The 16,947-nt window shown below is 41.8% G+C and overlaps 1 protein-coding gene across 2 annotated transcripts; it reads left to right on the top strand.

The window, feature by feature from the left end:
- The first annotated feature begins 3,358 nt into the window (after positions 1 to 3,358).
- HSD17B2 (hydroxysteroid 17-beta dehydrogenase 2) lies at positions 3,359 to 16,678 on the top strand. Of its 2 annotated transcripts, none has more exons than XM_061475042.1 (5): positions 3,359 to 3,801; positions 8,765 to 8,977; positions 9,676 to 9,861; positions 12,854 to 12,991; positions 14,557 to 16,678. In XM_061475042.1, the coding sequence occupies exons 1-5, from the start codon at positions 3,720 to 3,722 to the stop codon at positions 14,913 to 14,915; spliced, it is 978 nt and encodes a 325-aa protein (XP_061331026.1). In that variant the 5' UTR covers positions 3,359 to 3,719; the 3' UTR covers positions 14,916 to 16,678. The 2 variants fall into 2 exon arrangements, with proteins under 2 accessions (XP_061331026.1, XP_061331025.1); XM_061475041.1 differs by lacking the exon at positions 3,359 to 3,801 and adding an exon at positions 3,827 to 4,265.
- The last annotated feature ends 269 nt before the right edge of the window (positions 16,679 to 16,947 follow it).

Genomic DNA, 16,947 nt, shown 5'->3' with positions numbered 1-16,947 from the left:
TGTATGTTTTCTGCTCATATATATATTTAATCAGGAGAATGATTTTTATCTTTTTGTTAATGACTCATTTGTTGAAGCAGATTCCAACCTATTTTCTGCTGAAATTGTTTTCTAAGAAAAGCCTTGTATCCAAGAAGAGCTCGAAATGCAAATCCTTTACCCAAGCCACAAAGCACACGAAACACACAGAGCAGGGACCCTCAGGAGTAGCTGAAAAAGCCTGAATCAGCAAACACAATAGAATAAAATGGAAAACTGAAGAGTTCTGTGGTAAATCCTAGACTGAACTGAAAAACAGATCTGTGACTGGCAGAGACAGAGGAAGCTGAGATAGAGACTGGACACGTAGAAGTAATGTTTCATGCTTCTAAAGAATGTAATTTACATTGCAACAGGGACAGAAGAATATCAACAGACAGCAAATATTGGGAATGGTATGTGGTACTTTGGGATGAAGGGAAAGTGCTGAAAGGAAGAATGTTGACTAGCAAATTAGTGGAAAGTGCAAAGGAAGCACATGAGAAATGTGGCCAAAGAGGTGAAAAACAACACAGGGAAAGGTAACAGAAACATTCTGAAGGCCTTGTGGTTCAATTGGAAGCTTCTACTATGTTGGAACATCACAGAGGCTTTAAAAAAAGTAAACAGCAGGAAAACTTCTGAACAAGAAATGAAGCTATGAAAAGACAGAAGAGTGCTTATTACCAGAGTAATACCAGAACAGAAAAAGAGCTTGGCACTGCAGTTCAAAGAAGTTGTGAACAGGCGCAGCTTCCCCACTTTAAAAAAGGAACAGGGGAACCTGAACATTTTGCCTATTTTTGTGTTAAGAACAGAAATCGGAAGCACAGCCTGTAACTATCATGTTGAAAAATACAGAGCCAGCAAAGGATGACAGCAAAAAGCTTAAAGAAATAGGAAGGAAGTAAATTAATAGCTGGGAAGAAGTGATTGTGCCTAAAGAATGAGAATGTGGTATCAAGGATCCCACACACTGGCGAGGTATTCATGCGTTTTCCTGGGGAAAATCTTCTTCAGTGATACTACGCAGGATGAAAGATGCTGTGACTGTAGAATTTTGGGGGGATAAAAGTTGGATTTGGACTCAAGAAATTCTATAGAGACTAGCTGTTCATGTTGGAGATTACCATGCAAGGCTCATTCTGCATGAAAGGCATCTTCTTTTGCCATTGCTTTAATTGACCTTCCATAGTTAGCACTTAGCATGAAGACACTTGTGTCATGGGGCACACTTGAGATCTGCGAAGTCCCAGTTAGAAACATCAGAAACAGAGATTGAAGTGAGGGTAAGTAATGGCACAATGGAACAGTTCACCCAGGAGGCTTGTCTGAATCATGTAATCCGCTGCTGTTTGGCATTGGCATGGACTATGGAAGCAATATTGAGGCTTCAGTATAGAATATATAGATTGCCAAGGCATAAAGGGACAGGGCACTTGAGTTATTGTCTGATGCCTCTGAAAAGCTGGGAAGACAGACAAATGTCCTGGCAAAGGTAGGTCAAGCTTGGCTCAAAATCAGTTAGCTCAAATCCATCCTCCTTGTAACAGATGTTATGTTGATGCAACATCCTGATAATTTAAAGAAGCCACATCTTTTCCAGCAAAACTATCAGGAAGTGTGAGATAGGGTGTATATTCATAGCATAAGAAGTCATGGCGTAGAGAAATAGGAACACAAACTCCATCACAATCTCTTGTTAATGTACAGCTGTTAGAACTGGAGACATCCCAAAGTGGTAGAAAAGGAAGTAGATGCTTTCTTAAGATGGATACTGGGCATATGGTGATAAAACTTAACTCGTTGTGAAGTTGTGCTGAAAAGTCCTCAAGCAGCAATCTGTCACCCCTGGTTCTTGAGGGAGTTCATGAAGTGGGTACTGCAAGTTAGCGTTTCTCAGCCAGCTTTAGATCATACCCATCTGACAGCAACCCATCTTGTGGTGTGTATGCACTTACATGTAATTTTATTCACACACCAGTGTGAACACATGGTCAGTTTCTCATTAAAAGAAGCCTTCACTGGTTATATTTTATATTAAAAATATTAATTCAACTTTAATTCAGACAGAGATCAGTCCCCACCAGTTCTTCCCATGATTGTTCTTCAGTGCTGTGGGTGCAGATGGGTGTTGTGTCAGTGTGTGCATATGGCATCCCCAGCAGCCCATATATTCACCCAGCCCTCCAGTGCAGTGTGTGAGGGAGAGCATGTACACGTGCACATATGCATTTCAGTGGGGGATGTGGCAGGGCTGCACAGAGCAGAGGGGAAGACTCGTGTGGAGATGCTCTGCAGGGGCACGCATGGTGGCCACAATAGTTTGGCCCCTTGACCACCTCTGTCTGCTCCCCGCAGATTAAGGGGAGCCAGGGTGGACATCAGGCTGGAGGTGGTCACTTCTGCCCCTTGTCCCATTATGCAGAAGCTGCAGCTGGCTGTAGCCTCAAGTGTGAGAGTGGATGCTTTAAATGCCGGCACATCTGTGATCATCCAAATAATGTAAATAAGGAAGAGGAAGCAAAATTCTCCAAGGAAATCTGTAAGAAGATGCCTTAACAGGGGGCAAGGCATAATTGACCTGGAGACCAGTGTGCTATTAAAAAGCAGAAGCAGCAAATGGCAGAGAAGTGAAAATAGTTTATACTTCTTGCACTAGTGGCAGGATGGATGAATGAGTGTTCACAATAGTAATGACAGCAGACCTTGAGGGTAATGTCCCTTTAAGAAACTGACCTCATCTTTTATGTAAACTACCTATAGAGGTATGCTTTCATTTTTACTGGCTCTAAAAATTCATATTCAACAGATTCATCATCCCATAAAACCCCAGAGGAATCATGGAAGGGAAATGTGCTTGTGTCTCATGTTAGGTTTGCGCCCTGTACTTCAATCTTCCAGTGCCTAAAGTAAAATAGGTCAGCACTACATTTTGTATTGGAAAACCAAAGCATGTTATCTGACTGTGTGATAACTTAGGCTCATTCCCCCAAAACAATCAGTGGGGATTTTTAAAAGAGGGTTAAATATGGCTAAATTGTATTTCAATCCCTTTCGCTGGATGAATTTCAAAATTTTCCTGCTGCTCAGGTAACTTCCAGAGTACACAACAGGAGCTGTTAAATCTTTCAAATGTATTTAACTGATTACATTTTTTAATCCAACTTGCTGTGGGTGTTGAACCAGATATTCGTGTCAAAACTAAGATGGATGTTGTCACTGGCGACAAACTGAAGATTCTACCTCATGTGTGTTACATGTATACACTTAATGAAGTGTTCTTAATGGCAAACCAGTAATCACCCTTTCTCAGCTTTTAGGCTAGCTTGATTGTCAATTAACTACAGATATTTGCTGAATGGGGAGTAGGTGACTAGCCACAGGTTTGTGCTAAAGCAAGGAATCTCATTTTGGGCTTTTTGTTGTGAGGGGAAGGTGGCACATGTGTGATAAAGCACAATTCTAACCACACAGATTGCACTACAGAGAGTAAATAACCCTGTCCTGACTCGTTTTTACCACTGCCCATCAGAAATCAGTTCCCCTGAAACTACACTAAGTTTTTAGACAGGAAATTCCAACCGTTTGCTGTAAAGGAAACTGTTATGTTTTTTTTTGTCCAACTCTATGAAAATGTACTTTAAACTTATAAAACATATAGCAGTTAATTTTTTCCTGAAGCCAGCGCTCGCTACATCATGTCTGTTCCCAGTGCTGTCAATCATTATCCAGTCAGCATAGTGTTCAGAAGGTGGAGCTGTCAGGCAGAAGGAATAAAAGGTAAGAAAAGGAAGGCTTCTGCTTTCTTTCTGATGCCAAGGGTAAGTGAGATTATGTCAAACCTTTAAACAGAGTCCCCTTTCTCTGCCCCACCCCCTGCCTGTATATAACACATGCTGCATTTAGCAATACCTGCTTTTACCCAGCCGGTGGTGGGGTGTGTGCATGCCTGCTTCTCACCCTTGCTATGGATGCTCTTGCTGACAGCCCCCTTGGATGGCTCTGTGTGGGCATCACTGCGCTTTTTGGGGTGACTGTGTTCTGCACAGCCAAGAGGAGTCCAGTGGGTAAAGAAAATGTACTGGTCTGGAGCCTCATGCCTGCCTTGCTGGGGCTGCTGTGCGTGGCCATGCTGGGCACTGGTGAGGGGCTGATGGTGTTCTGTGCCTCGTGCCTCGTTTCCTCCATGTACCTGAGTAGCACAGTGCTGCTGCCTGTGGGTGACAAAGCTGTGCTTATTACAGGTAGGGTGCTGCAGGCGTGCTTCGGGAAGCAAAACTGGCTTTTCTCACAAGTGGGCTGGAAAACTTTGTGTCCTCGGGTTAAGTATCTATGAAATGCATGCTTGTGAGGTTTTCTTTTATTGTTTGGGTTTTTTTGCTAATTTTATTTGCTTTGCCTGAGACTTTTTTTTTTTTTAAGGTAAATGAGTGTTCTGAAATTAAGTAGAAAAGCATTTTAATAGACGCTATTATTTTTTAGTGTCTCATTTAATCTTTACAAGTAGCTTTTTAGATGTAGTTGTGAAATTAACCAGTGCAAAAAGCAGAAGAATACTTATGGTGTTCTAGTTTTTTAAGAGAGACGTTAACTTCTGGGAGCCCGTAGAACATGCTATTCATACATTACTTGTGTTTACTTGAATTTATTGTACTGGATATGGATGCTTGGTTATCTTTTAGTATGTGCATTTAGACAGTGCATGCTGTGTCTATGCTGCATGTATTTCCAGACAGTGGTTTGGTGATATCTCTTGGAAATGATGTATGAAATCGTTCGACACTGAGTAATTTCCTTCATTAGCAGAGAAAGCTCAGAGCTAATTAATTGAGTCTCTGTTAACACTCTGATCTACTTAAACCTCACTTTTGTTTTGCAAGGATGGCATTTTTGTGGCTTTATGTCTTTTTTTCCGCTTCTTCTAAAACTTTAGGTGTTGTTTATTTGTGTTAATCAAGCCTTTAAACTGGAGTGCTTGCCAACTGCTTCTTGTATTGTTAACTCGCTCTCTTTTTTTTTTGTTGTTTTATTTTCTCTTTTTCTCCTCTGGAATGGTGAATTAAGTCACTTTAGTTTACATAGCTATTCCGTGCAGAATTTCGTTTGCTTTTATAGGGGCACCTGAAAATAACTTAGATTTGCTTAGCAAGCATTAATATGGGGGTTAAATGCAAAAGTTAAGAGAGAACAAGGTATGTTCTCCCCTCACAGCTGGGTTTCTCCCTGGAGGTGTATCAGATGAAGATGGATGTTGGGCAGGGGGGATCCCTCTTTTCCCACGGTTGCAGACACGGGGGTTGTGCTTGTACTTGGGCATCTCCTTGCTTTTTGTAAGACCGCAGTTCTCCAGGGAAAAGCACTCTCTGAGCTTACCTGCTGTAGAGAATATGAATTAGAGCAATACAGGGGGGTGAAGAATAGTTGGGGATATTCCAGCAAGTGATTGTGCTTTCTCTGTACCCGTGCTGTAACTGTCCTGGGGAAAGGCAAGTTTGGACACCTCTGACAGCTGACATGTCTGAGGAGGCTCTTCTTGGTCTTCCTTCGAATCCAGGCTGTTATGCAATCAATCAAGCCCTCCATCAACTGGAACAGAAGTTTTGCTCAGCACATTTCTTTGTTAAATTGTTTTGACTGTAGTGCATTTTCCCCGTACCAGCCATAGGATGTTTTGCAGGTGTAAGGTGCATTTAAATCAATTTTTGATGTCATTTTCTCCAATTTAAAAAAGACCTGAGGCAGGCACTTTGTGCAAAATGGTGATTCTATTTATTTATTTATACTGCCATCACCACCCCTTTCAGCCCTGCAGGGTTGAGGAATGCTGCTGTGTTCTGGGCAGCTACCACATATCACTAGCGAGATGGCTGCCAAAGGATGGAGTAATAATCTGTGTGCTTATCTCTCTGGGTTTTGTCAGATATTGTTCTGGCCCTCTTTAGGCGTCCCTTGTACAGATGCTGCTCTGTGTTATTTATTTAACCTGACAGTTCACCAGAGTACCATGGGAAGGGAAAACTGCATCCAGTTGTCAAAATGCTTTTTCACATGAATAACTGTGCGCATCTGAGCCGTCCTAGAGCCTTGCTTTAAGTCACTGGTGAAACATTTGTTCTGATCCTCTTCCTGGGAGACAGCACTTCAGTGTCCTAAAACAGAAGCTCCTGGACATGCAAACACTTTAGTGTAGTTTGGTAGATCCAATACCCAGTTTCTGTAAAAAATTAGTGTGATAAAAAAATTGTGAAGATACAAAGTAGCAGGAATTGTGAAATTCTTGCTTCAGTTATCTCGTGCGGATGAGTTTCTGCAGCTAATTTGTCTTTTCATTCTTGATGTGGGGCTTGTCGTTTCTGATGCCTAGTGTGAGTCTATGATAAATGCTCATGATTTAGTTGCAGTCAGTAGCGACTGCCTTTCCTATAATAAATCTTTAGATCAATTCACAAAGTTTTGGTTTTGACATACAAGTAGGGAGGAAAGAATTCTCTCTCTCTTCCCTATAGAGGATTAACAACTGTTCCAATTTCATGAGTTGAAGGGTAATGTTTCTGTGGATGTCAGAAACAGGTCTGAAATTCAAATCAGACTTGTTTTGATAAAAGTTGGGGACAAACCCAATGGCAGGCACAGATGAACACTGCTTTTTATTTCCTTCTTGGAGGAGCTACACCCATCCCTATTTGGGAAGTGGCAGCGTGATCAACAAGTTAAAGCTGTGTTGTAAAACTTAATTAATATCTGTATCTGTGGCTGTGTACTTGCTGGGAAGGATGAAAGGGGAAGGATTTGATCTAGAAATAGGGTTTTTCACTAAAAAAACAGAAAGGAAAGACACCTGGCCCCCACACGCAGAAATCTGTCTTGTCTTTGGGATATTTGCAGGCCTCTTCATGTCTCTTTAGAGAATTCCAAGAATGCAGGTTTTTTCTTCTCTTTTGGGTCAGGGCTGAAAGAAGCTAAATGTGATATACGTAGTGCTCTGGTACATCTTCAACAGACTGCAGACCTAAAAAATGCTAAAAAGCAGGTATTTTTTCTTTATCGAATTAAAAAGAGGACACGAAATTCTTTTCAACATCTTGCAGTGACTGATCCAGGCATTTAGTTTGTGTTTCTTTCACCTGAAATTAAATATTTTCACCTTTCGGGACTGAAGACCCACCTAGAAGACAGAAATTAAGATCTATCAGGATTATGGTGAGTCTCTTTGCAGTTGGGTTCTATTGACTATGGATTTTGGGTGCAGGAGCAGGCCTGTGAATAACTAAGATAGTATCTGCCTCTGTGTGTCAAAGCCAGAGATTAACCCTGGTAAGTTTATGGTAGGATTAAGTAGGGAGTATCACAGCTCTTTCACAAATGAGGAAATAGTAAAAGATCTGGTAGGAGTCCCAGCCCTTTGTCCGGCATTCACGTTTCCAGCCATGTAGGTTTGGAGGCTGAGCATTTATGTAATAAATTATTATTGCAGGAGATAGCCAAGCCCTGGGATCGCTCCATGGATCTCAGTGCACATCAGCATCCAGGAGCTTGCTTTGCCGCAGTTAGAGTGGAATGTGTGGTGCACAATCACAGCACATGCTGATGTGCCTCTGCTTTACAGTGTAAAAACTGCATTAGTTACTTAAACTCCTCATTTACCTCCTGACATTGTCCTTTGCAAAACTTCTGCAGCATAGACCCTATAAACTCCTTCCCTCTCTCTAGCAGAGCCCTATGTTGCCTCATTTGGGGTCTTGGTGGGCAGATAGGTGACACGTTTCCTCCCTTGCTGAGAAGCTTCTCTGTAGGCGAGAAGAATGGGAATCAGAGTTAAAAAAGACATCAGGAGAGAAAACACCTTCTTAACATATCTTAAAATTGCAAAACGCTGCGACAAAGGGAGAGACTTGTGAATCAGCTGAATTATTTGTTAAATATTTCTCCTTACCTGGTTGAAGGAATTGCACAGTTGTTATCGCAGCTGTCGTGTGTTTGCTCCAGTTGTGCTTCCTGCGTTTGGTAGTTCAGTGCCTTATTATAAGAAACAGTTTGGGAATAAGTTTGGATAGATGGGATAAGAGAAGTTCTAATTAGTGTTAGCATGAATTAAATAGCTGGTGCTGTTTGGCTTAACCTAAAAATGCCACTCAAGGGCTTTCTTGGGGTTTGAAATCATTGAACTCCTTTGCAGGTAAAGAAACAGTTGCTTGGCTTTGGCTTGGTTGCAGCCTGTGACAAAAAAAGTATTTATCAGAAGGATCTGGACAGTAGATGTTTGAATAGAATAATGCTGCTTCTTTGAAGTAAGAAATAAAACCCAACAATTTGAATTCCAATGTCCTGTAATTGCTTTCTCCATCTGAGATTTCAAATTAAAGCATGCATGTTTTTATTTTCCCTAGACACTTTTGTTAGAAGGTTTCAGTCTGAATAGTTGTATAAAACCAATCTATGGTTTTATTTCCGCTGTGTGTATGGAGTATGTCTTGGAATCTGTTACTGGTAGAGCATGAAGTGATGCTGTCAGCAAGAAGGCAAGAACACATGGTCTATCAAGCTTTGTGGAACATGCGAAGGTCCAGCTCCCCAAACCTTTGTATCTGAACTTCCAACTGTCATACGTATTTCAGTGACTTTATTTCATCACCCTTCTGGTTACATTTGCATGTGTTTCCATTACACATTACATTTGCATGTGTGTGCCTTTAATGATGGTATAGGACAGACCTAACTTTTCAAGTCTTTTTGATGCTTTCAGGAAGCGACACTGGGATAGGACATGCACTGGCTAAATACCTGGATAGCTTAGGCTTCGTTGTGTTTGCCGGGGTTTTGAATAAGGATGGACCTGGAGCTAAGGAACTGAGACGGACCTGTTCTCGGAGACTTTCTGTGCTGCAGCTGGATGTAACCAATGCCAAACAAGTCAAGGAAGCCTTGCTGAAAGTCTCAGAGAGGGTGCAAAATACAGGTAACTGTATTTTTCCCATTATAACAGGAGTACTAATGTAGCTGCTAATAAGCTGCATCTCTTAACTTTTGGGTGCATTGGCTTCTGTGTGTCATCTCCATTCCACTGTCTGTAGGCAGTCCAGGGTATTTATATCAATGATTCCTGCTTTCTGGGCCACATGAAAAATGGTGATGGCTGTTCATGGAGTGAGTACTGTGTGTCTGCAGCTGCAGATCATCAGTGTTTTCATCAGTTCGACCTTTGTGGAGTATGAGACAGGCTTAGAAGGTTGGGGCTGTTCAGCCTGGAGAAGAGAGGCTGCGTGGAGACCTCCTCGCAGCCTTCCAGTATCTGAAGGGGGCCTGTAAGGATGCTGGGGAGGGACTCTTCATTAGGGACTGTCGTGATAGGACAAGGGGTAACGGGTTAACACTTAAACAGGGAAAGTTTAGATTGGATATAAGGAAGAAGTTCTTTACTGTGAGGGTGGTGAGGCCCTGGAATGGGTTGCCCAGGCAAGTTGTGAATGCTCCATCCCTGGTGGTGTTCAAGGCCAGGTTGGACAGAGCCTTGGGTGACATGGTTTAGTGTGAGGTGTCCCTGCCCATAGCAGGGGGGTTGGAACTGGATGAGCTTAAGGTCTTTTCCAACTCTAACTATTCTATGATTCTATGATTTCATGCTGTTAACAGACTTATGCCTTTTCTTCTTCCCAGGACTCTGGGGAGTCGTGAACAACGCAGGCATCCTGGGCTTCCCTGCTGATGGTGAGCTGCTCCCCATGAACACATATAGGATGTGCATGGAGGTGAATTTCTTTGGGGCTGTAGAAGTGTCCAAGACCTTCTTATCATTACTCCGGAAATCCAAGGGGAGGCTGGTTAACATGTCCAGCATGGCAGGTGAGCTGAACTAAAGTGCCAAAAAACTGCTAGTGCAATGGCAAAAACACCTAACTTTCTTGGCAAAAATGTGGAGGAAGGTGTTGGTTGTTCTTGCTTGTCAATACACCAAGGGAATTAATATCTATGTAATAAGTGCAGGTTTTTCTTTTGATTGGGATGCTGTTTCCAGAAATCAGCCCTTAAAGAATCAGCTAAAGCAACTAAAAATAGGCTGTTATAGGAAAGGTGGTGAAATTTGGATCTTGTGTTACAGATGCTTTGAGTGATGGCTGTGTGAGCTTCCAGAAAGATGGGTGGTAAATCACAGATGTTCCTATAATATGTTCCAGCAGAAGTCTGTGACCATGTCTGTGTGTCATTGAACCACACTGTGGAGATGCCCAAAAGCTTTCTCTGCCTTCTGCAGAGAAAGGCTTTATTCCATTTGGGCTGGTTACATATAAAGTTTCAACCTTTTCTTAATACTTTGGGTTAACCAGAGCATAAATATCTTTTGGGTAAGTGCATGACATTTGTAACAGTCTCTAATAAATGTTAGATATTTCACTTGGGCAGCTCCACCTTTCCACCCCTGAAGGGCTCAGTTACTATAGTTAGGGTGAGAAAGCACAATAATGAATCAGCTGCTGAAGAAAAACATTAAATTCTTCAAAACAGAGTTTTAATTTTTGCTGCATCCGATGGCTCTTTTTTAGAGTACACAGTCCTAGAGCATGGTCTGCTAAAAACCTGGGAACTGAAGAGAGTGTGTGTTTGTATTTCTGTAAAAATATTTTCAATTTTTTCTTAAAAATTACTTTAGCCTAACTTATTAGGAAGATGGTATTTTTTCATGAGTGAAACAACTTTTTAAAAATTAATAGCATGTGATATGATTTCCAGTTTTGTCCCATAAATTGTACTTGCTATATATATATATATGCTTTTATAACATGACTTCTATTCTAGGAGAACAGCTGAGATTAAGATGTAGGAACTGAAGTAATACAGTATCTGGTAGCCAACAGCTGAGGAGCAAGAATGCTCCTTTGAAATGAGACCTGCTAGAAGCAGGATGTCATGATGCTGGGAAGTATTTTGGTTTAAGACCTCTTAAGGATCTACTGTATCATCTGCTTCCCAAATGTTCCTTTGCCCTGTCTGCTTGTACCCTTCTGCACAGCTGTCCACCCAAGTCCTGCTGTGCTGCTGGGGTGGCTTGCGAAGGTGTTACCTGGTGTTCATGGCTTATGCTGAGGATGTGGCTGCAGGCTAGCTCTGACACTGCAATCTTCTTTTCTCAGTTTATAATCCCAAGTATTTTTTTGTATCTGCATGCCTGTGCTTATGGTTTGTTGCTGACACTTAAAGACATCAGCACTGAACTGTCAGGACTTTTTTGGTGCTTCTCTGCCCACCAGCCCTTGCAAGCACAGACCTGTTTTCTCTGAGCACACAAGCGAAGCTTGCACTTACAGTGTTTTGGGGCAGAGGTCTTGATTCCAGGCATGAATGCCTGAGCTTGTTTGCAGGGTTAAATGGAGAGCTGAATGATTTGCCTTTACAGGAGTTGATAATGACCCTGCTTAAACTATATCTGTTTACACAGATGTTCTTGCTCACCGGCTGGTTTGAGTAAATAACTTTCTCTTAATGCCAGGTCTGAGGGTCCTTTGGTAAAACATTAACAGAGAAGTTAGTGAGGTCTCATTGTGCTGGATCTATTCCTGTCTGTGCAGAGCTAATTTAACTGAATTTGAGGTTAGCCTGACCTCAGAGGGAAAGAGTCTGTGATTCAATTGGCTCAAACCAATTGAAACGCAAACTTATTCGGATGCATACAGAAGAATAATTAACATAAAATTGGCCTGAATTCTTCAAAGGTAAGAAGGTCCAGTGATACTTTGGTTGTTGTGGTAGAAAACCCAATAAACAGCGCCAGTGGCTCACCTGAAAATTCCCCTGTATCAAAGTATTTTGTTTTAAAAGATCAAACACATTGAGATAAATATGTAATGTTTGAAACAGGCTGCACTGGAGCATGTGCCCAACTGCCTCCTCAAGAGGAAGGGCTGCCCATTCTGTTCCCTCCTCCCTGCAGTGCTAACACAGCCTCTGGTGGCTGTGATGACCCCTAAATCTGCAGTGATACTCTGTGTGGTGATAACACCACACTTGTGGAGAAAGTAAAGAGGGGGATGATGCTCAGATTAAAGCATCTTGGTATTTTTCTAAAGCTGAAGAAGTGACAGTCTACCAGTTTTTGGAACAGAGAAAATCTCTGTATTTGGAAGGTACTATTTTTTGGAAGATTTGGGTTTGTAAAAATACAGATTTATTTTAAATCCACCTAAAATACTGTCTGTTTTCTATCTTTTCCATCTGATCAACTGCTGCTGGGATTGGAGAAGATAAGATAAAACTATAGGCAGGGGTCTGCTTCTGTGATGGGTGTTGGGGAATCCTGTTGCCCTGAGGGGTGTGATTCCAGCCACAGAAGTTTTTTGCCCACTGTTGTCTCTAGTTTTCTGAAACTAACTGGAAAGAACTTATAAATTAGCTTTATAAAGCTAGAATTGAGCTTACTTACCCTGTTGTAACTGTAGTTTATAATAAGAGCTTGAAATTCATGTTACAGTAAGAAGAAGAAACAGCAGCATTAAACTGTTGCTCCACTATTTATATGAACTAAAACATCATCTGTGTTTCTGAAACCAACAGTCATGATTTTCAGCAGTTTTTATGCTTAAATGCACTAAGGTTTATTTTTTTCTGCCGCACAAGGTGTCTTGTCAGGTGTTAGTGAGCATAACTGCTATAAGCAACTGCTAATTTACGACTTTCACTTTTTTTTAACCTCTAGAAAGAAATCAATCCCCTACTGACTTGTCTTTAACCTCAGTGAGAGACGCATAATTTTGGTTGTGCTATAATCTTCCTTCTAAATCATTAAAATAAAGGCTGGAAAGATCTACCGTTGAGCTTCATTATGTTTATATTGCTCCTGCAGGAGGCATTCCACTACCAAGGTATGCTGCATATGGTGCATCAAAAGCAGCTCTGGCCATGTTTTCTGGAGTAATGAGGCAAGAGCTTTCCAAATGGGGAATTAAAGTTGCTGCAATTCATCCATCAGGCTTCCGAACAGGTTGGTATTTGACATTTTGGGTAGTTCTTTCTGCCTCGCTTCTTTCCCTGTAGTCAGCATCCCCAAACAGAGCCCTGAGTGATTCTCAGCACTTGGACTTTTTCTCCCATCCTTTATGTTGTTTATGGAAATGAAGATCTGCATTTTTTGAGATGTCCTCTCCAGTTCTGCATCTGCTTGCCTCTGCCTTGCAAGTGCAGCCTTTATCCTAGGCAGAGCTTTCCTTGCTTTGAGACAGAGCAGGGTTCATGCAATTTGTGTCTTCCTGTTGCTGCAGCTTTGCTGAAGTTAACAAACCAAGCGTCATGATGTGTTGGGTTTGAGTGTTATCCCTTGCTTGAACTGAATGAGCACTTCAGGGCTCACTGTCAGTCCTACCTTTCTTAATACCAGAGCTGTCTTTGTTGAACTCTCTCATCTTGCATTGATGTGTCTGCAGCAATACCTGTTATCCTGCCTACTTGCTGTCCATGTTACTCTGGTATTTCCTCTCCACTCCTTCTCTCTGCTGCAATCCTGCTGCTTTCTGTTCCAAACCCTTCTCTTTCCACTGCTCTGAGCACTTTGTGCAGAGCCTGTCCAGGTTACAGACTCACCTCCTGCTGCACCCAAGAGCAGGATGGGTGTCATACAGGTCCCTGCTCTAGGACACGCCTGGCAGCTACCTGAGGACATCAAATCCCACATCTCTCTACTCAGCAAGTCCTGGTGACTTCATGGAGACCTTAATTCTTAAGCTGATGAAAAGCAAAATGGCCATAAATCCCTGCTGCCCTAAATGCCTCCCCTCCAGGGCAGAGGCTCTGCAGAGCACTGGCCTCTGACGGTGCCTGTGTGGTCAGTGGTACATGACTGAGGTTTTAGTGTCACGGCCCCATTGTCAGACTTCTGGATGAAAAATTAATGCATCAAAACAAGCCCTGGTATTTGAGATTTAAGTGTTTATTTAAAGGTTTTATTTATTTACAATGCTTAATGAACGATAGATGGGCAATAAATGCACTGGAAAAGCCACTGATTTCATCCCTACATGATACTGATGGGGGGGGGGGATTAATAACTTTTAAAGAAATCTGGCCTAATACAAGCTTTATTCTTCACAAAGCTAGTTATTGAAGTACCAGTGTCACTTGTGAAAGAGGGGCTTAGGACTTGGCCAACACAAGTAAATCCTGTTCATCTCAGTTTGCCTGTCTTTCCTCAGTGACTCACACATGTTAATAAATACTGATTAGAAACACCCACAAAATGAGTAAGGGCTGAATGGTGAGGGGTAAGAGGAAGAAAAAAACACTGACGTGGCTGTGAGAGGCTTTTTAGGTGGAGCTGGTAACCAAATAGTGCATGTGCCTCATGCATTTTTTAGTAGTCTGTGCTTCATACTTTCTCCTCAGGGTAAAAGCACTCACAGCTAACTGGCACTTTTCTCTGTTCTTCACTGACCCAATTTAGAACAACTGTGAATCAGCATCATGGTGAAGAACAACTTATTGACTATTAATTATAGATAATTTTGTTTAATTCAGCCCAAACCCACTTGCTGTACTGTGATGTTGCTGTTTCAGGTATACAAGGTACATCCGACATGTGGGATAAGCAAGAAAAGGAGCTGATGGAGAACCTTCCAGCAGACACAAGGCAAGCCTATGGTGATGAATACCTCCTGGGGCTGAAGACCTACCTCCTGCGTATGCCTGCGTACTGTGACGCCAACCTCTCACCTGTGCTGAATGCTGTCCTGCATGCTTTGCTGGCCAAGAGACCACATGGCTTGTACACCCCTGGCAAAGGGGCTTACATGCCCCTCTGCATCTTTTGCTGCTTTCCTCTCTGGTTCTATGACTTTTTCATTAGTAAGATGCTGAGTTCTGAGCCTGTCCCAAGGGCGCTGAGAACATCAGAAGAAGAAAGCAAGAATCTCTGAGGTATCCATTAGCATTTGTCTTACTTGATGAGATAACTGGGGAAAACTCTATTTTAAGACACTGCTATTTATTGTACTGTCTTTGTTAAATGACATCTACACTTCCTTACAAACAGAAGTAAATCTTTGTGTTAAAAGTAATGTTCAGGAAAAGCAATGGATAATCAGAAATAGAAATCTATTCCCAGATGGGGCATTTTTGGGGGAGTTTGAATGTTTTCCGGGTGTTTTTGTATCCTGCCTTCTGTGTAAGGTATCTCATGAGGTTACATATTTCCTGTCTGCTTCAAAAGGCACCACCATCACACAAACAGATGTATAACCTATATTTTTTCAAAACAAAACAATCCTTGAAGATCAACAACCTTCTTAAACACCATGAAGAGTTACATGTATTTCTATCACTGAAGAGATTTAGAAATGCCTGATGCGAATCCTTCTCGCTGCATCTTCAGCCTAATATATCACAGGCTTTCTTGGTTCTGTTGCTGTTGAACCTGAGAAATTATTGACCTTTTCCCCATCAAGTTTTGTGAAGTATAGTTGTGATGTTTATCATGTATCCTCTTTGCTAGACTAAGCAACTTATATTAGTTGAGGGAAAATGAACGAGGACAGGTCAAGACTTTCATGAAGAAGTAGTTGATCTCCTTTCTACAGTATTAGGAAAAGTAATGATAAGAGTATCAGCTGCTAATTTTATATGACTGTCTTTGGTTATTCTGTCTCTTGCTTGTTTATGTCTGTGCTTCCTTAATTATTAGTATACTCTGATCTCGTGTCTGCTTTCTATACAGTTCCTTGCTTGGCTCTGGTGTTACGAAGAACTCATGGTTTTGCCCATTACTCCTTACACCTTCCTATGTCACCCTCTGTTTTGGGGGGAGTTTGTGCTTACTCCTCTAAGTCAGTTTTCAGGCAGGCTTTACTGGAGTCCAGTGTCTATCTTCTGCTGGATTTTGGTCACTCATTTTCCCTAAATTCATTGTAGGAGTATTAGTTACGCTCCCTGCTGTTGGTTGTCCCTGTGCCCCATACCACAAACCCCTCACCAGTGCCAAGAGACTGGGCAACTCACCTATATTTCCTCTACCCCACTCCCATTTTTCATTGCCTATCACATCCCCTGGCTTTGAAAGGCTGTGATATTTTGAAAGCAATCCTCATACTCCCCCTGCATTCCCTGGTTTGGCCATCTGTCCTGTGCCTCGCTTTGACAAGATGTATTCCTTTTCTGATGATGAAAAAGTAAAAGTTGTTACATTCTGGGTTTTAAATGTAGATAGACTTTTTTTTCTCCTTCTTTTCTGAGCAAATTCCAGTCTTCTGTCATAATCCTCCTCATGTGATGTACTCTTGCAGTCAACTGAACAAAATCACAGTTTAATTTGCATCTGTAGTACTTCTTCTTGTAGTACCTCCTTACATCTTTTACATTAGTGCAGAACTCTTGTTAATGCACAGAGGATGGTCAGCAGACTTGGCCCACCATTTTAGTTTGTGCCTCAGTGTGGAAATCATCCTGCCCTGTACATTTTGTTATGATTACTTTTACTACTGTTTTTACTACCGAGTCTGATGTCCTTGCAGCTTCATATCAATCTGCTGATTACAGACCTTTGTTTTCCAGTGAGAAACTGTGACCAAATGTTTTTCACTCAAAATCTGGGACTATGTCTATCTCTGCCCATTTCTTCCTTTATTTTCCAAATTTTATTATTTGTCAGCAAAAATGCCTAATAAAATATCATTTAGTAACTGTATTGTTGTGACTTCTTCTTTCTTATCTTACCCTTTGAGCTTTGTGCTCCCTCCCTGTGCTGCCCTTTGTTCCCTTAGCAGGAGAGCATCGAGGGACCTCCTCCGGGGGAAAGGGGCAGGATGACATTTGGTGCCTTGTTTTGGGCAGGACATGATCCCAAATGGCTCAAAGGTAGCTTGAGAGCTGAAAGGAAAGGCGGGTGCAATGGGATAGAGAGCCAGGGCAGCAATCTCTGAATTTTGGCTACCTTCAGGGCAAGGGAACATACTG

Source organism: Pezoporus flaviventris, unplaced genomic scaffold (genome assembly GCF_033815535.1).
Source record: "Pezoporus flaviventris isolate CSIRO_AGI_PZ_B2104156 unplaced genomic scaffold, CSIRO_AGI_Pfla_v1 ptg000082l, whole genome shotgun sequence".
Taxonomy (NCBI): domain Eukaryota; kingdom Metazoa; phylum Chordata; class Aves; order Psittaciformes; family Psittacidae; genus Pezoporus; species Pezoporus flaviventris.
The sequence above is the reverse complement of the archived record's forward strand: the minus strand, read 5'-3'. Positions and strand labels throughout refer to the sequence as shown.

Coding starts and splice junctions, on each gene's coding strand:
- HSD17B2 (XM_061475041.1), top strand. CDS start 3,989: ATGGATGCTCTTGCTGACAGCCCCCTTGGATGGCTCTGTGTGGGCATC. Junction 4,266..8,764: donor CAAAGCTGTGCTTATTACAG/GTAGGGTGCTGC, acceptor TGATGCTTTCAG/GAAGCGACACTGGGATAGGA. Junction 8,978..9,675: donor AGAGAGGGTGCAAAATACAG/GTAACTGTATTT, acceptor TCTTCTTCCCAG/GACTCTGGGGAGTCGTGAAC.